At 33.2% G+C, this 21,892-nt stretch overlaps 1 protein-coding gene across 22 annotated transcripts in view; it reads left to right on the top strand.

The window, feature by feature from the left end:
• Positions 1-21,892, top strand: part of LOC147078862 (uncharacterized) — a 65,797-nt gene that overhangs the window by 32,363 nt on the left and 11,542 nt on the right. For 18 of the 22 annotated variants that reach the window (XM_085950545.1, XM_085950563.1, XM_085950554.1 and 15 more), the window contains 16 exons: positions 205-267; positions 4,831-4,923; positions 5,021-5,119; positions 5,966-6,052; positions 6,156-6,248; positions 6,502-6,588; positions 8,176-8,268; positions 9,528-9,620; positions 9,702-9,779; positions 12,334-12,429; positions 13,040-13,132; positions 14,465-14,563; positions 14,659-14,778; positions 17,618-17,713; positions 19,797-19,895; positions 21,767-21,859. In XM_085950545.1, coding sequence (XP_085806671.1) covers positions 205-267; positions 4,831-4,923; positions 5,021-5,119; positions 5,966-6,052; positions 6,156-6,248; positions 6,502-6,588; positions 8,176-8,268; positions 9,528-9,620; positions 9,702-9,779; positions 12,334-12,429; positions 13,040-13,132; positions 14,465-14,563; positions 14,659-14,778; positions 17,618-17,713; positions 19,797-19,895; positions 21,767-21,859 — 1,482 coding nt within the window. The remainder of the gene's footprint in view (positions 1-204; positions 268-4,830; positions 4,924-5,020; positions 5,120-5,965; positions 6,053-6,155; positions 6,249-6,501; positions 6,589-8,175; positions 8,269-9,527; positions 9,621-9,701; positions 9,780-12,333; positions 12,430-13,039; positions 13,133-14,464; positions 14,564-14,658; positions 14,779-17,617; positions 17,714-19,796; positions 19,896-21,766; positions 21,860-21,892) is intronic. The other 4 variants (XM_085950505.1, XM_085950460.1, XM_085950476.1 and 1 more) reach the window with 1 other exon arrangement.

The following is a 21,892-nucleotide window of genomic DNA, read 5'->3' as shown; positions in this document are numbered from 1 at the left end:
GTGACTTAAGCGCCAGCTTATAATGTCAAATTTCAATTCAAATTCAAATCTTATTTTATTTTTATATTTACACCCGATCCTCTTTTTTTGCACGGGGGATCTAATTACTACATTAAAATAATTTGTGATGAATTTCATGCATATAAATCTGAAAAATGCGTGACACGTTGATCTAATAAAATAAAGTTTGTATTTTATTTTCAGTTAAACAATTGAAGAGTATTGAAACACAGACCGAAATTCATGGATTGGATAATCCATTATCAGGTATTTACAATTTTATTCAATAATAATAATTAGGAATATGGTGCTCTTATGATCCGAATCGATTTATTTCATTCACTGTCTAGCAGTGGTGAAGGGTGGAGGTAAGCTGCTAAGATCCAATATAAATAGTCCACAATAAACTTTGTCAGTCATACATTTATATCGTCACCGTTCAGGCAAAAGTCACCAACCCTGAAAATGACAGTTTTGAGTTGAGTATGTCACCCGAAGCGTAAAATTATGTTCTTTAAGATGCAAAACTCACCACGGTACATTAGTTAGTAAAATTGTGCTTAAATCCGAATTATTTGTTTTTCACTAAATGACTTTCGATAAAATCTTAACAAGCAAAAGTCATTATAGGTGAATAGACATTATTGACTATATAAAAAAAAATCCTTCGTTATAAATATACAAGCAAAAGTCACTATACTATGGATGGTGAGTTTTACTGATCATTCTTTTGGCTAACATTGTTCAGATTATTAACCTTTTAACAGCCCAGCTGAAAGTACTAGGTATACTCCCCAGGGCCCAGGAATTAATTATATTATAAAAAAATTAAAAGAATAGTGAAAAGTCCAATATAATGCACTTACATATATGAGACCTCAATTGAAGTTCGGCGAAAAAGTTTTTCATACACAATTTCGTGAAAATGTCTGAAAATTTTCAGGTATGGTAGGGTTGTCACAACACTGCACTTACAAGAATTAGTTGAATTTTTTTTTTTTTTTTTAATATAAGTATTTTAAAAAATAAATTTTATAGTATTTTTGTAAAATGTCACCATAAATACTTATAGCACTAAGAAGTATACTAAACACATTAAAATCACTAAAAACTTTCTTGTGTATGGAAAATTTCGAAGCACGGTTCAAAACACAGAGCAATGTCGCACTGCTTGCACAAATACCTAGTTTCTTTCCGTCTTTTCTGATTTTTTGTATTGGCACATACATAACATCTTCTTGCCGCATTAATTTTATTGTTAGTAGGTGGTATTTTACCCAAAAAATGTCTTTCTGTTAGCCTAGAGGGTAAGGGTGCTTTTCGCTTCAAAAGAGTTTTTGGTTCTAACTTATGTTTTTTGATCAGTTGTCCGATGACTTTCAATTGAAATTCACCCAGCGGTTGTTTTTTTCCAGTTTTTTGTTGGAACAATACATGGGCATTCAGCAGAGATAAATCTATCAAATGGAAAAAAAGTTTTTTGTACCATTTGACAGTTTTTCTTGTCGAATTTACAGAAGAAATTATCATATCACTACGATCCACAGCACCCATGTTTTTATTGTAATCAACAATGCATTCCGGCTTGGAAATCGGAATTTTAGTCTTATAGTCTACTTTTCCAGTAGGTTTGAAAGTATTGTTGTGAATTGTGGACAACATTGTAACATCCTTTTTATCCTTCCACGCCAAAGCCATAATTTCGTCAGTATGGAATGTATCGGTTTCCCCTTTTTTCAATTTCTTAGTAAATTTGGGCATCCCAATTCTGTTTCTCCTTACGGTTCCACAGGCATTCGTCCGGTGATCATAAAGATACTTGAATAACGTTGGGCTGCTGTACCAGTTGTCAATGTACAATGTATGCCCTAGTTCCAAGTATGGTCCAAGCATCGTTACCACCACGTTGCCCGATATACCGATGTAATTATTTTTCTCAATTTCAGTTTGTTTTCCGGTATAAATGATTACATCTAAGACAAAACCAGTTTTGCAATCAGCCATTACAAAAATTTTTATTCCGAAACGACTAGCCTTCGTCCTGATGAATTGGCGGAATAAAAGTCTGCCTTTGAAAAGGAGAAGACTCTCATCAATACATATGTTCTGATATGGACACATGTACTGCTTGAAAGAAATTTTCAGTTCTTTCAGGACCTCTCTAATTTTATATAGTCGATCTCCGGGAACCTGCGTTTCATTGTCACAAAAATGCAACATTCGATGCATCAGTTCGAAACGATTCCTGGACATGGTTTCGGAATAACATGGTGAAAATAACAATCTGTGGATAGACCAGTGTTCAGATATTTTATTCCGTGAATTCCTTGACATTAGCATACACAGCCCCAAAAATGTGTACATATCATCAATTGTGCAGTCTACCCATCGCCGTAGACGATCACTCAAAACTGTGATATTTTTTGTGGCAAATACAAATTGTCTGTTGGTCTCTCGGACTAACATTTCAATAAAAGAAATATCGATGAAACATTTGAAATAGTCCATTTCGAGTGCATCCGAAGTCAAATTATCAGCTTTGCATCCCGAAACGTTAGCATCGAAGGAAAATGCGCGTGGCTCAAACATATCCGATTTCCACTCAAATGTCGGTCTTTCAGTGAATTCCGGTGTGATAATTTCACTTTCATCGACTTCCAAAGTTTCCTCAAGTTCGACATCCGAATCATCACTTCCATCGTCTTCAGATTCAACTGTTTCGATAAGGTTATCGATTTCACCAACTTCGTCGATCTCATCCATTTTGAATAATAAAATTTGTAAAACTAAACTCGTAAATAAAACACTTTGTATACGCAAATCGAATCCGAAATACAAATAAAAAATAGTCACAACACTTAGTCCTTTGTCAATTTCTATCTAAAAACATCGAAAATCTTTCTTTTCATTCAAGTTTAGTAGGTAAAATCTAAAACAAAACTCGTAAATATAACACTTTTTTATACGCAAATTGTATATGAAATATAAATAAAAACACTTGGTCACTCAATAGAAATTAAATTTCAATGTAAAAACATTGAAAACATTCCAATTATAACGCAAATCTGAATAAGAAAGCATTCCGAATTAGCATCCCGACTAAATGATATTCCGGCGACAACTGACTCATCACTATCGAATCATACCAACTGCCTATTGTACAAGATATCCCAGTGTGCAGGGGAATTTTGAGCTAACCCTGATTTGGCCTCTCGGGAAATTCCCTTATTCTCTCGATGTATGCGCCGTACAAATGTTTTTTGCTTGCAAGGTCTGATCAGAAATGTAGTTACACGTTTTAAAATTAAATAAATAAATATTTGACTCATACAAGCGTGTAGAACGGCTCGGCGTATATCGTACGGTACGGGCGCCTGAATAGCCGCCGTGTATGACGTAAACGTTACGTTACGGGCAGCTATCAGGTTAACAAGCAAAAGTCACCAAACCATAATTGAGCTACCTTGCCTCCTTCAAAACCTTCCAGATGTTTTAATTAGCATCAAAAAGTAAAATTGCCTTAAAGAAATTATTAAGAAGACATGAGAAAATAATTTAATGTAGATAAAACCTTAAAAACATTAAAATCTGATTTTTCCTGCATTTTCAAACTTTCAAATTGCGATATCTCAAAACTATGTTTTTAGGGTTGGTGACTTTTGCCTGAACGGTGACGATATATAGTATATTATACATTTGTTTTCATTGAACTAAGTGTACAGTTTACAGGAGGCCAATCCCCGAATGAAGCACTGCAAAACACGTCACCGAACCGCTTTAACTAAAGCATGTAAAATTTTTAGTTTTGCAGGAGAAATTGTGTGTATAGAGCTTCGAACGAAATGGATACAAGATATATAAGTGCGAGTGAGAAAGCATTCAGCATGCTTGAGTAAGATAGAAAGTAAACACGTCATGACGGAACTCTTGTGAATTTCATGGAAATTAAATAACATTTTTATCCATTTTGGTAATGACTTCATATTTAATCAGTACTTACCGTTAACGTTGCATGATTAAACCATTCATTGTTGAAGTACGTAGCCAATTAATCTTTAAACAAGCTAGTTACGTCTCCAATATAACAATATTACAATACGGAATTTCCGTTGTATTTTACAAACAAACATGTGTGTTTCTGTATTACAAAATCACAATAAATATCTAAATACAAAATAATACTTTCAGCGGTAATAGTTATGTAAAAGATAGAAAAAAATAGATTTACAGCCTCTTCAATACTACGTACGAATTTCTGACGTTTAATAATATGTCAAACGGAGAGTTGCTAGCGCCTCTACCGCCAAAGCATGTATACTTCAATTGCATACTGCAGTCGACACTACCGGTTGACTTTTAATATACTTCGTTGAAGTAGGCTTTCGCTTCCATTGCGCAACCGGTCATAGCGCTTCATTTGGAGATTGGTATCCAGATGGTGTTAGTTAGTTTTTTAAAATTCAATTAAACACTGCGAAAACCAAGCCGTAATAGATAATAGTCAAAAAATACTTGTGAATAATACTTGTGAAGTAATATTGTGAAGTAATACTATGAAATATCTATAATTATGCAGTTAAATCATACATAACTTATAGATAAAATAATATTTTTTATCTACTATGGTTGGGTTAGGCAGAGTTTTATCGATTGTTAAAAACTAACCAATACCATCTGTAAATTATCGTAGCTTAGTTCAATGAATACGTATGACTAACAAAGTTTAATGTGCACTATTTATGGCGGATTTTAACAGTCTACCTCCACCCTTCGCTACTGACTTTTTAAATCAAGCCGTTATATAATAACATTGTGTTGATTTTTTTTTAGAATTTAATGTGAAGAAAGTTACCGCTCGAAGGAAAAGTATAAGTTCTTCTAGACCACCGAAAGATATTGTAGACTTGCGAAATTCTTCCTCAGGTTGGTACATACTACAGAACTTTATTAATCTATAATCATAATGCGTCTTCACCTTTAGAGACTTTTTTCAATTTTATGTTATTTTTATTCTTTTCAGAGCTAAAGGTGAAAAAAAATATTGTTCGAAGAAAAAGTTTCTGTGCGCCGAAAAGTGAAGCGCCAATTACTGGTGATCTATTCTGGGACATTCCACCCGGTACGTCATGTTTTTATTTTTTCCGACCATGTCCGATCCTAATAAGATCATATGGGCCTCCACAGAAAGGATGTTTGTAATAACAGATTTTGTTTTTACGAGAAATGGATGTCAGCCACTTGCTCAAGCTATTTGGCCTGTGCTCTGTCTCGTACGAAAATTGAAAAACAATTTGTTTAGTAACAAAGAGTGAAAAACAAAACAATTTAAAATATGAAAACTCCCTAAACTTAAAATAAACATACATAAAAAAATAATCTAACTGCAATAAACTCAAAAATTTACATTTATTTTTTTCTGCATTGCAAAAAATTATCTACATGGTTTACCCTGCCTAACATCTCTGCGCATCTATTCTATACACAAGACTGCTATCGGCAGCTATTGAGGGTAGTTTTGTATCGAAGTATTAGCATGTTTGTAACAATTACAATAAGCTAGTTGTAAGTGTTATCTTTTAACAGCACCTTTCTTGGGTGTGCCAAATTTTAGAGCGAGATAGACACTTTTGACTGTTTAGACGGCTAACTTATTGTAACAAATATAATACTTCAATACAAACATAATATGAAAAACTACCCTCGATAGCTACAAATTGCAGTCTTGTGTATGCGCTGAAATTATTATATAAGAATTATTGATAACTACTGTCAAATAATCTGATCGTATATGTGTCATTCCATTCATTGTTTTGATTTCTGGCACATGTCAAAATAAACGTGGGACGAAAAATCTATTATTAAAAATTAATCGCCATATAACGAATTCACACTCGCCAGTGTCCACAATGAATGAGAGGTTACCTGTAGAATATTATATTACTATTTATTTTTAATGCTCTTCCAGAACCACTACCGAAAAAAATTCTTCGAAGCAATACTCCGAAAAAGAATGATATTATGAAAGAATTCGAAGATTTGTCATTCACACCAGGTAATTAATTAATTAACAGTATTTGAGTCTTATCAAATTTAAAATATTCATACTCTATCCTGTGATGCAGAGAAAAACAATGATTTTATTTTTAATTTCGCAGAGTTGCCGAAGAAAAACGCTGATCACAAAATCTTGCAACATCCTATGACACCGAAGAAACGTAAAATTCACGAAATAGAAGATTTGTCGATTGGTAACAGTTTTGAATTTAATTTAATCTATTACATATTGCGTGAATGTTTCTTACACGTAACTTGATAATTCGCATTTCGTAAAAGCAAATTCCATTGACTGCTGTGCTCATTTTTAACCAATAGTAATGAAGTTTTTTGACTATTCATTTACTTTGATTCATGAAGTATCGAAACATGTTAATGGACAACCTGAGCTACATTTTCATTGATAAACATTACCAATTGTAGTAATAATATTGTCTTGCATTTCAGAATTGCGCGGAAACAAAGGTGTGGAATTGGGCTATCACAAAAAATCTCCAAAACCTAAAAAACTCAAAGCAGAACACACACCGACCGGTAAGCGAAACTATTTGTATTTGTACTACAGGCGGTCCTCGACTTTTGAACGTTCTACTTTCGCACAATTCACTATTTTGTGCAATTCTTAAAATTTAGATTTTTGTTGATAATGCAAAAACTGTGCGCTTCCATGCGGTCGCTTCTCTTTCCTCTGCCCCCCGTCACCTTCTCAAATACGTAAAAGTGTGGCATACAATTAATTATATCTTGACAAGTTTATCAAGTAAACACGTGATTGCTTATACCCAATAATAAATAAATATTTTAAAGTACATGTACTTACACTTTTTGATGTTTTTTTACATCCCTCAACTTTCGAGCATTCAACATTCGAACACATTTTCAGGGACCAATTACGTGCAAAAGTCCAGGTCCGCCTGTATTTTAACCAATGAATTTGGACTATACATAGATAGAAAATGCCTTATAATATTACAGTCAAACCTGGTTATTACGATGAAAGAAATAATGAGATCTCAGATGTAATGAGGAAACATTCATTGACTTAGTTCATGATTTTCTCCATACATTTATTCAATTTTATAACGAGCTACTTCTCGGATATACCGAGCAAAACTGTTAATGTGTCGATTGTTTAAAAACAACATTTCGACCCTAAGCAATAAAATCCGACCGGGCAGTTAATTAGACTGATGCCGCCGGGATCGGATTACGTTTATGACATTAGTTAAGTGTCTAAGTACCTAATTGGTGTTATCGCTGACATCATTGAAAAAGTATCCACACATATGGTTGAAATTTCATGTAAAATATCCAATCTTTGTGAAGTCAGCAGGTACCTACCAGCGCCGGCCTCTTTTGTAGTTTATGAATGCCATGCTTGTTTCGGGGATTTTTACGATGGTTTACAGATTTTTTATGTTATATGCTTAAATAAAACGTGGCGCGAAAAATGTTATATAACGAGTAATGCTTATAACAAGCAAATTCAGTCGATCCCATCTTCCTAGTAATAACCAAGTTCGACTGTATTTCTATTATGACATTTGAAATTATTTAGCAAATGCATGAAGCATGGTTAAGTCGATAAACTCCACAAATATTAACATCGCTCACTTGCCATTCTGATTTGCTGTAATTGGCTGCCATTTTTTATGTTCATTGTGATTACTTTCTTGAGTGCTGTTATCAACGGTTTTACACAAATTTTACAGGATTTTTTAACTAAGTAATAATGCCAAAGTGTAGTTATTGGCTGCTTATCTATTCATTGTGATGGATTGTCTTTTTATACGCCCTGCAAATAATTTTCATAATAGTAGTGTGAAGTTCTCTACAAATAAATCTGCAAAGCAAAATCATTTAAGCTAACTTAGTCAGAGGACCAGAGGTCCTTTTTTGCTTCAATTTCATACATTTAGGCTCCATCTCTATAAAAGAAGGTTTTTTTCAATATCGGTTTTAACCATTTTAACATATTCAATATAGTTTTAAAATTACTAGATTAAGGTATACCAATTGTAGCTATTATTTAATTTTCTATTCAATTTTATGGACATATTATTATTAGTTTAAATATCCATAAACATTTTTTTATATCATCATTTTATTTTGTTTTTTTAGACTCGTTGCTAGAAAATACAAGTGAAAATAAACACCCAAGTTCTGGAAAATCAATGAAAATAACCACTCCAAAACCGCAGGACTCATCACCGGGTAACTTATATTTTTTCTTTAAAGATTTTTGTTTTTCTTTCATTGAAAATCATTGAATAATTATTTTTAGAGTTATCTTATTTTTAATTATTGATTTGTAGTTTATTCGACTCGACAGAATAAACTATATTTATGTAGTCAGTTTGTGGCACTTTGTAATTGAATCTATCATAGGTAGATATCAGTGGTGAAGGGTAGTTTGGTTAGGCAGGGGCAATGTGAATTTTAAAAAACTATCCAACACCATCTGCAATTTGTACTCTTAATTCAATGAAAACAATTAAGTATGACTGACTGAGTTTAGTGTGCACTATTTATGTCAGATCTTAACAGCCTACCTCCACCCTTCGCCACTGGTAGAAATTGTGAAGAGCTTATTATTTTTATGAAAATTTTTCATTCATTCACTAAACAATCATCGCCAATTAATCGGTGAAGGTTTTGTACTCTTTTACATAAGAATCGATTTTAGATACCTCGGTTTAGTCTTTTGGCGTTTTCAGGCACTAAGTATATGGTATATACAAAAGTTGCCTATATATTATATAGTGAAACCTGGATAATTAATACTATATAAGCGATTCCTATGATGGCCGCACGGCTTAAGCGTCGGCCTATAACGTCGTGGGTCCCAGGTTTGAATCCTGGGTCTGGCAAGTACACATATTGTTTTACAATTATTTGTGTATGAGTCAGAGTATGGACCTAATAGGATGAGCAAGTGACTGACATTCATTTCTCGTAAAAACAAAATCTGTTGATACAAAACCTCTACTCTGTGGAAGCCCATATGATCTTATTAGCATCCGACATGGTCAGGAAAAAAAAGCAATTCCTATGGAATAGTCTTCTTCGTCTGCCATGTATGTGTGAGAGGCACGCCCACATCACTGGCTTTAAGCATGTCATCGTGTTTTTGGTTTTGCACATTGTACTGTCAATAGTTGTAAGATTGGTCTGCGGATCGCTGTGTAGGACGCCACTTGCAGACTCATACCATACCTATTTAAATTGAATTCCCATCATCAAGTATTCTCAGTCGATCCTGAGTCATAATCTAATCTACATCCAACTGCTGGCCAAACTGACTAGATGAGTGCTGTCATAAATTAAGATGTACCCTCCCAACAATGTTATATTGTTTACCCCTCTTGTTATTACCAATATCTTTTCTATGGGTGAAACATGTGAGTTACTTTTTTAATGATTTTAATATAACTATTATTCCTTTACCAAATGCTTTTTGCTTTTTTTTTCAGATTTAAAATCGAAGGTTTTAGTCCAGAGTGTTATTCAAAATTCAGGCAAGCTAGAAAAGCCTGGCTTAAAGAAGTCGCAGGATATATCGTTGGGTAAAAATGGCAATTTTATTTTCGTTTAAAATACACCGAAATCGTATTGTCCTATTAATTTTATTTTATTTTATTTTTTAGAGTGGCAACAAAAAAAAATAGTGAAACAGAAAGGACCTACGGTTAAATCAAAAACACTGAAATCACAGGAGACACCAGGTATTGAATAGCAAATCGTTAAAATTACTTTCAATATGAATTATTAAATTACTTACAATATAAATCGCGCATTACTATGACATCTCATCTGATTCACTGTTCTGTTCTGAAAATAATAATCATCGCTGTCATCCGACTCCGCACTAATGTTTATTATATTATATCAAGTTTTCCATAATGTGAGTATTCCTAAATCACTCGCCTATAAGAATCTTCAATTTTATATCGTGCTCATAGCATTTTTTTTCTATTAATTCGGAGTGTAATTTAGAAATAACTGATCAAAAATTTTATTTTCGTCATATCTCCGCATTACTCAGTGAATGGTGCTAATAGGTACGCCAGTTGCTTCGTTCGCCGATTTAAGAATCTTTATCACTTTTAAATATTCGACCACATTAAAAACAATAATTTCTAGTGCTTATCTTTGTAAAGGTTTTTTTGTAATACCCCAATCGAGTTGGGGAATTCATTGTAGAACTGTAAATTTACTATTATATCGTGTAAAACAGACTTTTCACACAGAGACGCAGTGTTTACACACATACTCTATGCGCACGAAAGTAAGTGTGCTTCTGCGCAGGTCCGTGCTTAAGTTGTTTAGTTATAGTAAGTCTAATTTTTATATAGGTACAAGAATCTTTGTTAATTCTGGGTTCATTTAGCGTTGTCTGCCAAATTGCAGCTTTAGAGGCTTCAATCTCAACACAAAATAGTTTTCATTGTTTGAGACTTTCACAGTTGTTGGTTAACATTACGTCGCTATAGTACTTGTTTTCCGAATAGACCAAATGTCGATTGTTCAGGAAACGAAAAACAAAGTTCCCTGTCTTATATTTAAATATCAGTTTATATATCAAGCACTCTGTCTCCTTTTTATGATTGCCACATTATCCAAGAAGAGATTTGATGAATAATATATTAGTATAATTCATTAAACTAAGAGAAAATACGTTTTATTTACAAGTAAGCAATGTGGATATACGGATCATTCTCAGCGCTGGCTCCGAAAAGTGGATATTCGGAACAAAACAAGGACATTCGGAATGTAAGACCGTAGCGTATCGTTGCATGGACCACGGTATACCGTGTGGTCAAAAAGTACAAACTTAAAAACTTAATATTTATTTACGTAATTTTTAATAAATTTACTGATAGGTACATGATTTTTTGTAAATAGGTGATCAAGTTGTATCAATGATCGTTTTTACCTAATTTCATAGGTAATTATAAAATATGCCATTCACCATTTTCTGTTTACAAAATTGGGAATCAACATAAAATTATATACCTAATTATAGTTATAAAAAATCTGCATCCATAGATTTACGTAATAATAATGTAGGTAGTAAAATTTTCCTAATTTCTATATTAAAACGGTGGCAATGATATTTTTATTGGTCACAAATAATGCCTCATTATGGATTTTAATCGAACTTGATACAATTAAACTTATTACAAACCATATATTGCATTTTAGGTATTATGTTTTATTGGCATGGAACAAAAAATAGGGGCATGTGTTATTTAATAACCATTGATTGCGAATATTCTATCCTGAGTATAATATTATTATATAAAATATTCACTCACGAAACCAGAATTAATCTTAATAGATCGTACATTTACTAAAATATCTATTGGATAGCCAATAGTATTATAATTATACTTAATGAAAATACAATCAAATGTACTATTCAATGGAAATCCACAAAAAAAAAATAGGTATAAACATACATCTTATTAATAAATGAGATTAAATATTCGCGTACATTTTAGCATGAATAGATAAAAAGTAAATTAAAAACAGAAAAAGTTTTGATTATAAACATTAATAATAATTATTTTTTAAGACAGTAGTTACCGAGTCACACTGTACAATTCGTATGACCGTTGGGATATTATCTCTGTTTCTCAGTACAAAATACAGTGATTTAGGTTAAAATACTTACTTCCATAACTCTGCTGTAAGTTCAGAGCGAACTGGTGATGTACCAGACAAGATTGATAACTTTAAATTTGATAAATTCACTATTTAAACGATATAAACTTAAAATAACACAATAGTAGTCAAAATCGCGCTCTTTGAAAGACGAAAAACAGACATCAGTCACATATGAAGTGAGCGACATTAGAAGTAGACAGCGCTATATGAAAGCGATATGCGAGAGTGAGACCGAGCTATTCTATTTGACATTCGGAAAATAAGCACAAAGCAATCGTTGCGAAACATGGCGTATTCGGAGTTTTTAAAAAAATATCTCTGTTTCTACATGAAAATATACAATTTTTATAAATGATTTCGGTGTAGTTAGACAAAAGAAATATAACTGCATTAAAATGTCGATTTTGACAAAAATGGATATTCGGAAAACAAGTACTATAGCGACGATTAACTGAACAAGAACTCTTTACAGTGCATCAAAAAGTAAATTTAACTTAGAGTGAGCATTGATTGACGGCTGCAAGATTTTTTAGGCATAATGTAGTCGTAAAATCAAATCTATCTCTATAGCTACTAGGGTTCTTACATACGTACCAAACTTTTTTTTAGGAGTGAAAAAATCGAAAATCTCTACAAAGAAAGGAAATGAAAATATTACCAAGGCGAAAAAGAAGAGAAATCACAACTCGGAGAATTTATCTCCAGGTACGCTTTGAATTTTATAGAATAAAACAATATTACCTATTTATAAAATGTATTAGTAAAAGAACTTTTATATGTAGTGAATACCAAGTGATCAACACATTTTATAACCTATTGTGAACTACCACTTGCTGAATCTTTTAAAAATATTAATATTCATCATCATCAGCCTGAATCTATCCACTGCTGGATGAAGGCCTCTTCAAGCTGCTTCCACTTCTCTCAGTCCTGTGTGTTGCGTTGCCACGGACTTCCGCAGAACTTTATCATTTCATCGATCCAGCGGCCTCTACGTCTACCTTGCGGACGTTTTGTACCTCTTGGATACCACTGGATGACTAAATTTGTCCAACGATTATCACTTCTTCGAGCTATGTGTCCAGCCCATCTCCATTTGAGGCTTTTAATGAACTCTATTACATCGCAAACCCTTGTCTGCATCCTTATCCACTCATTCCTCTTTGTGTCCTTTCGCGTTATGCCCAGCATACACCTCTCCATACCACGTTGTGCTACTCTTAAGATTCTGGATCTCTCTTTATATCTTTATATTACATTTGTATATATGATTAGATTCATAAATTCTTTTTACCCAATGTTTTTTTTTTTTCAGAATTGCAAAAGGAAAATAGTCCTGTAAAATCACTGAATATCAGCTCTCTCTTATCTGCAAAGCCAATCGTCAGCTTGTCACCATGTAATTTAGGTACTGTCCCGTTGTATTGTTAATACCTTGCATATTTTATTATAACAGTGACATCTATAGAGTCGATGACGGGATGCTTTACAGGCAATCGTCAGTAATGGCGGATATTAAGATTTTACACTTCGAATTAGATTATATTTTAAATGCCTGAGATTAAAAAATTCTCGAAATCAAGAACATTTATTTGCATTATGAAAATGGCAATTATGACAAACTAAAACATCCTTCAACGATTTTGTTAGGGAAACCAAAGAAGATTCAACGTCATTGGAAAAACTGCATTTTACTACATCAAAGTAGAAGATTGGTTACGACTTCCACAATAAACTCCCGATTATCTGGTTTGCAGATTATCCGTGCACGATACTGTGTATACAACGATATAATAGCCCTTTGGATAATTCAAACTGATACAGTCGAACTTGGTTATTACGATCACGGACATAGCGAGATCTCGGATGCAATAAGGAAATATTCGTTGACATTTTAGTGTATGATTTTCTCTATACAGTTCTTCACTTTTATAACGAGCTACTTATCGGATGTACCGAGCAAAAATATCTACAAAAATTTTCTTAAAGCACTTAATTGTCGATCGTTTAAAAACATTTCGACCCTAAGCAATAAAATCCGACCGGACAGTATGCCGCCGGGGTCGGATTACGTTTATGACACTAGTTAAGTGTTTAAGTAACCTACCTAATTGGTGTTTTCGCCGACACAATTGAAAAAGTATCCACGCATATGGTTGAAATTTCATGTAAATAAACCAAGGTTTGTGAAGTCAGTAGGTACGTTCATTACAATAAACAACTTCTTTTGTAGTTTATGAATGCCATGCTTGTTTCGGGGAAAAATTCTTATTGTGTGTTTTTGTTTGAATTGCGACTTTTAACGTAATAACCAAGTTTGACTGTATTAGAAAATTATTAAAAGATTCCTGCAAACAAACTAAAATCACAGATTTTGTTAATAAATAATGAGTATTTAACAAGTTAAAATAATAATTGTCTGCCGGAATTGCAACTTAACGATGTTAATATTTGTGGAGTTTACCAACATAACCATGCTTCGTGTTTATAAATGTATAATATATAGTAGGTATTTAAAAAAAAAAAAAAAAGTTCAGATTATCTGTATTTTTCGTTTATCCCTGCTGCCGCTCCCCACCATTAGCCAGGATAATCGGGAGTCTACTGTATATAAAATGGCAGACTATTCGGTTATTTTTGTGAAATACTAGTAATAAAATAGCATAGAATAATTAAAATGCATTGTGATAATTTTTTACATGTCAAGTAAATTAAATCAATTTTTTCTTGACCATTCTAGAGTTACAAAAGTCAATGATTGTGTTCAAGATCAAAGGACAAAACTATTTTGCCGAACCGAGGAAACCAAATACCAACGACTCACAAAATACAGTATCTGGTAAGTGCCTGAGCCATATTGTACATACAATACCATATAGATTCTTTTCATTCATGCGATTATTGTAAAATTTTACCTCTCTCTTTTTTTTCCAGATAACGCTCAACACAATAATGTGAGTCGAGTTGAAAGTAAAAATAGTGCAAGCACGAAAACTACAACATTATGGAAATCTCTGACACCGGATTTTAATAAATCGAAAGTTTCGACAGGAGGTAAATTAAAAAAAAATCAGTTTGGTTTCTTGTTAAGTAATCGTTTAGTTTTTTAGTAAATTATCCTGCGCATACTATTAAGACTTATGAATATTATCTTTATTTATTTTTAAACCTTTTCTTCTATTTTTTTCCTTAACCCTTTCGCTGCGAGCCATTTTCGCGGGAATTTATTTTCAGTCAAGTGATCTGTTAAAACGGTCACTACAGCTAAAACAGATCGATTCCAAAATTAAAAAATAGATTACTAGATGAACTATATATCAGTTATTCCAAATGCACCAAGAAATAAACTATATTCGTTACATTCTCACTAAAATAAATCGAAGAAAGTGAAGACGCTAAAAAATATCCAAGCTTTGACCGCGCGTTCAAAATGGCGGCCGTCCACTCTTCACATAGACTGTTTCAACACATACTACCGAGCAATTCGCCGCGTTTGTATTTGTCATACACAGGGCTGTGTTGAGTACATGCTGCCGTAGTTGGTTACGGTCTATGACAGATATATTACTAAATCACTTGTGGAATAATCAGTGGGTTATCGCTTATCGCATTTAGTAAGTCGTAAACTCAAATTTTATTACCGTTTCAAATTCTGAAGCTATATTTATTTTCGTCGCCATAAAATAATGTCATCCTCTTATTCATTAGGATGTTTTGGAGAATAAAACACTAAAAATAATTACCGCACTGCTAAAATATTATTATAATATAATTTATGAGGCGCCGTCGGCTTTTTCATTGTACAAAGGGCCTGTCGAATAATCGCCAGGCATAATATGAGCATGTGAACAGAGCTAACACAGTTTCGTGGCACATAAAAATAAAAATTATTACCCATTATAATAATGTAAATATCAAATATGGAACAATGAACAAAGCCAAACAATTTACTGGAGAGCTGTGCATCGATAAAATATTTTCCAGCATTATTTCTTCGATAATATTATGTGGTAGTGACATTTTGGTGGGTGAAATAATTATTTCACTTATATTTATAATGACAAAAAATACTAAAAACAAATCTTCAAAATGTTTCTATCGAGATCACAAATCACTAAGAAAAAATACATAACACTAACGTAATCATAATAATTAATTAAAAGGTAAATAAAAATATTATCGATGCACACTTTTCGATGCATGACCAATGTTTTGTTTTGATAACCCTGGTGACGCAACTAGTACACCCGTCTTCGCAATGGCGCGCGATTCAAACGACTGAATAACGAGTGTTCTTTTCAAAAATATATTTCCTTGTGTTTTACTTGACATTTTTATGATCTGTTGCCTGATATGTCTACCTAAAGGTTTGAACTAATTTTTAAAGCATATTATCCACAAGTGTCTCTTCTAGTTTGGTCAAAAATACGAGATAAAGTCTATGGCATGTTTACATGCCATACGCAGTCTAAGGGTTAAGGGGGTACATGCTCAGCATACGTCAAAATGGAGCTTTTATGCTATTTTAGTAATTATTATAAAGCACACATTATTCGTAGAATGTTTATCACATTTGAATAGTCAAAGACATAGCTTATAATCAGTATCTTTAAATGTGTAAACCTTGCCCATTTTTTGAATAATAAAATGCCTAATTCTTGTCAAATTTGGGATCACAGAGATTGTAAATATTTCACTATAATAATATCGACATAAATTTTACTAATGGTTTTATAAATGCTTTTAAAAATTAATAAATATAAAAAATCTTCACACCACTTCATATGGACGTACTGAAATATGACTATATTCTAAAACATTAGAGCGAGAGGTTTAAAAGAATCAAGGCCTGAACAAAAACGATGCATGAGTGCGAGTGAGAAAGTATTCGGCACCCTTATAATCTCTGCGACACACGCTAGAGTAAGATAAAAGGTCTACATATGTTTTAGTTAGTTTCCAAAAGTATCGCTGACAAATCGCGGTGAATCGCTTCACGTAGCGTCGTAGCTCGTGTTGCTAAATTGCTATTTTTTGTGTTAAACATAAAGTCAGTGGTAAATATTTTTAGTTAATTAAGTAGGAAAGATGGTTCTGTGTATTGTATTAAAATATGGTAGCCGTACTGATAAGCAAGAAGATGGTATTACGTTTCATAGGTAAGTTGATACATGTTCGTGATAATTTATTTGTATATTATATATTTCAATATCAGTGACCTAGTGTTTCTTTAAAATAAGTTAAATTATGGATATCTTTACCTAATGGTTGCATTTTGACCGCTTAAAAATACTATATAACGTAAAAAAATAGAAAATTATATTTTAATTCTGAGCGTCTAGTGCGAACACTTTGGGCGAGCACTACCGAAATGGTCTATGGTCTCGAACATTTGTAGACGAATGCGTTCGCTCGCTCACAAACCAAACGCATGGCACGCAGCTTCATTTAGCAATGCAACGGGTGGCATCTAGATGTATCTATAGTCTATGAAAAGAATACTATTTTATGTAATAAAAATACTTTATGCAGTCATCAAATGTTTAAAATATATATAAAGGATAATAAGGCTTCAAAATTGTGTAAATAGATTATCTACAACGTTTAAGGAATGTCCAGGATCATGCTTTGAAAATAGCATAAAAGCTCCATTTTGACGTACGCTGAGCATGTGGGCCGTTAATAGCTTGAATAAAAATCATAGATGTAGTAAATACACAGATGGAGTGTTTACATGCAGAAATACTTCTAAACTGTTTGCCGGGGAATTTAAGCTTATTCCAAGAACCAACAATGCTAAACACATTGTGCTACTTCATTTCTTAATGTATTCAAAATTTACACAATTTAGAACACCTGAATTGTTATTTTATGTGTGTTTGTTTTTTTGTAGATACAAAAGAAAAAAATGCAGACTTAATTGAAAATCTAGACGTTTCAAAACCCAAGAAACCCAAAGTAAAGAAATTACAGAACAAATTATCACCAGGTATATTAATATTTTGATGATACATTATTTATGCGTGTGTGTGGGGCGATTCACATGTGTATTATTGTTTATTTCATTTGTGCGTATCTTTCACAATTCGCAGACAAAAAAATAATGTATAGTGAAAGTTAATCACCCAAACCGAAAAAATCCTAAAATATGTAAGGATCGATGAGGTGGAGGTGATGAAATGATAAAGGCAGTGGTAGTAGAGATGTATGTAGATGTTTATTGTCTTGATGAAGAGTACAGAGTATCGCAGTGAGCTAGGTGCTCAAACCGAGCCATGATCAAGTAGTGATGATGATCGGGACAAGCTCGGGAGTTAGTGCTCGAGAATGTCGAATGATGAGTGTCGGACTCAAGTGGAGTGGTTCTTATCAATCGCCCTTTTATTATTTTACTTTTATATTACTTTTGTATAAAAGCAATCAATGCCTTACACGAGCCACCGTTTATCTAGGTTAACCCTTAGACTGCGTATGGCATGTAAACATGCCATAGACTTTATCTCGTATTTTTGACCAAACTAGAAGAGACACTTGTGGATAATATGCTTTAAAAATTAGTTCAAACCTTTAGGTAGACATATCAGGCAACAGATCATAAAAATGTCAAGTAAAACACAAGGAAATATATTTTTGAAAAGAACACTCTTTATTCAGTCGTTTGAATCGCGCGCCATTGCGTAGACGGGTGTACTAGTTGCGTCACCAGGGTTATCAAAACAAAACATTGGTCATGCATCGAAAAGTGTGCATCGATAATATTTTTATTTACCTTTTAATTAATTATTATGATTACGTTAGTGTTATGTATTTTTTCTTAGTGATTTGTGATCTCGATAGAAACATTTTGAAGATTTGTTTTTAGTATTTTTTGTCATTATAAATATAAGTGAAATAATTATTTCACCCACCAAAATGTCACTACCACATAATATTATCGAAGAAATAATGCTGGAAAATATTTTATCGATGCACAGCTCTCCAGTAAATTTGTTTGGCTTTGTTCATAATGGGTAATAATTTTTATTTTTATGTGCCACGAAACTGTGTTAGCTCTGTTCACATGCTCATATTATGCCTGGCGATTATTCGACAGGCCCTTTGTACAATGAAAAAGCCGACGGCGCCTCATAAATTATATTATAATAAAATAATAATATTTTAGCAGTGCGGTAATTATTTTTAGTGTTTTATTCTCCAAAACATCCTAATGAATAAGTGGATGACATTATTTTATGGCGACGAAAATAAATATAGCTTCAGAATTTGAAACGGTAATAAAATTTGAGTTTACGACTTACTAAATGCGATAAGCGATAACCCACTGATTATTCCACAAGTGATTTAGTAATATATCTGTCATAGACCGTAACCAACTACGGCAGCATGTACTCAACACAGCCCTGTGTATGACAAATACAAACGCGGCGAATTGCTCGGTAGTATGTGTTGAAACCGTCTATGTGAAGAGTGGACGGCCGCCATTTTGAACGCGCGGTCAAAGCTTGGATATTTTTTAGCGTCTTCACTTTCTTCGATTTATTTTAGTGAGAATGTAACGAATATAGTTTATTTCTTGGTGCATTTGGAATAACTGATATATAGTTCATCTAGTAATCTATTTTTTAATTTTGGAATCGATCTGTTTTAGCTGTAGTGACCGTTTTAACAGATCACTTGACTGAAAATAAATTCCCGCGAAAATGGCTCGCAGCGAAAGGGTTAATATTGAGAACCAATTGACCGCAATGTCTTACAACTACGAGGTGTTTTGACGAGCAAGCATGAGATAGCTGATTGTTATGTCATTGCCTGTAATAAAAACGCTGATGCTAGATGAAGCAATTGATAGTTAAATGGCTTGTTGACATGTCATGACATTGACATTGTCGAAATTCATACTGACTCAGCATAAAGTATCAAAAATGACACCATTGGGGTTGCTTAGATTTCTATCACGGACCAGATACCTAACTATGATGAATTGCAATTATCATCGAAGTGATTCAGTTTATTGATTAACATGGAATTCAGCACAAAATGTCCACACATTTAATTTATGGTATTTTTTGCAGAACTCGCAAGAAAAAAAATGAATAAAACCAAACATCCAGAAAGGTCATCCACTAAACACAAAACACCAAAAATTAAAAAACTGTCAATTACAAAGCAAGGTATGTATGCAGTCACCACATGTGAATTCTTACCAACAAGCAATCTACATCAGGGATCAGGGAATTTTTTATGTACTACCACGAAATATATTTGCTTGAGTTGATAAAGAAAATCTTAAATTCCATAGAACTTGCAAATCTCAATGAGCATTTATTTAACCCTTATTTGTTTTTATTGAACCAAGAATGTAATTTGCAGATCGTGCTGGTTAGTTTTAAAAATTCAATTAAACCCTGCCTAACCAAACCATAATAGTCTTGGTATGCTATGGGCGATCTGACAAAATAGTGCACACTTTTTCATTCATACATGATATATCAGTTAGTTTTTTTAAATTAGAAATATTCTTCTATCTATAAAATATCTAAAACTATGTATAATTTAATGGCATAATTTTTAATAAGGATGACTGACAAAGTTTAGTGTGCACTATTTATGTCGGATTTCCACAGCCTATCTCCACCCTTCGTCACTGCTACATAGTAATACGAGGGTGGGTCAATAATTCCTTAGAAAAAAGCATTAAAACAGGTTTTATTTTTGTATTTTTTTTTTATTTCTCAACATAATTTCCTTGGAGCTCAATACACTTGGTTAGACGTTTCTCAATTTTTTTTAAACCGTCAAAAAAATAAATTTTCGGAAGGTCCTCAAAATAAGCATTTGTCCGATCGATGACTTCTTCATTTGAAAAAAAACGTTGTCCACTTAGCCATTTTTTTAAGTTTGGGAAAAGGAAAAAGTCACTGGGGGCTAAATCTGGCGAATACGGTGGGTGGTCGACCAATTCGAACTTCAATTCTTCAATTTTAGCCATTGATCGTAAACATGTGTGAACACGGGCATTGTCCTGATGAAAGAGGATTTTTTTCTTGTTTAAATGAGGCCGTTTTTCTTCAATTTTGTTTTTTAGCTGGTCCAATAAAGATGCATAATAATCCCCTGTTATTGTTTTTCCTTTTTCCAAATAGTCAACGAAAATAATTTCACGTGCATCCCAAAATACAGTAGCCATAACCTTACCAGCTGATTTTACGGTTTTCGCCTTCTTTGGACATGGTTTGCCTTCGCAATCCACTGCTTTGACTGTTCTTTCGTCTCGGGAGTATAGTGGTGTATCCATGTTTCATCTACAGTCACAAAGCGACGAAAAAATTCATCCGGATTGCGTTGCATGAGCGACAACAGGGCTTTAGAGGCCACCACCCTACTGCGTTTATTGTCGACTGTGAGTAAACGCGGCACCCATCTTGCAGAAATATTTTTCATGCCCAATTTGTCATGTAAAATAGAAATGACGCTACCTTTTGAGATCCCTGTAACCTCAATTATCTCACTCAACTTTAATCTTCGGTCACTTAACACCATATCGTGGATTTTATTGATCATTTCTGGTGTAGTCACCTCTACAGGACGTCCTGAGCGTGGTTCATCCTTTGTTGATGTACGACCACGTTTAAATTCATTTAACCAGTTATAAATAGTTGCAAGTGAAGGAGCAGATATGCCGTGAACTAAATCCAACTCATTTTTTATTTCCTTTGCTGTTAACCCTTTTATATTAAAATGTTTAATAACAACTCTAAACTCAATTTTCTCCATTTTCCATTTTTCCATTTTCCACAAGCAAATTTTTTTTTTAAATGTACGAGAAACACACAACAACCCGACCAATCTGATTGAAACTTCGCAGCATACTGAATCGGTAGTGCCGCTGCATGAAAACAAACCGCTTGCAGTACTAGTCGCGCCACCTGTCGGCTTTTCTAAGGACTTATTGACCCACCCTCGTATTATATTTTCTGATTTATCCTTTGTCTCTTGAACGATCATTTTTTTTTTTATAATGAAGTGCTGTTTGTTTTTTCAGAATTTCAAAACAATAGTACTCCAATTGACGACGTCATAATCCATACTCCAAAGAAACCAAAAATGTACAGATCACAAGGTCTAATAACATTTGGTACGATTTTTTTAATATACGACATGATTTTTC

The sequence above is a fragment of the Rhyacophila brunnea genome, unplaced genomic scaffold (assembly GCF_057557595.1).
Source record: "Rhyacophila brunnea isolate RB1 unplaced genomic scaffold, BYU_Rbru_1.0 scaffold_10, whole genome shotgun sequence".
NCBI classification, from domain to species: domain Eukaryota; kingdom Metazoa; phylum Arthropoda; class Insecta; order Trichoptera; family Rhyacophilidae; genus Rhyacophila; species Rhyacophila brunnea.
Note: the sequence above shows the minus strand (reverse complement) of the source record. Positions and strands in the feature narration are given on the sequence as shown.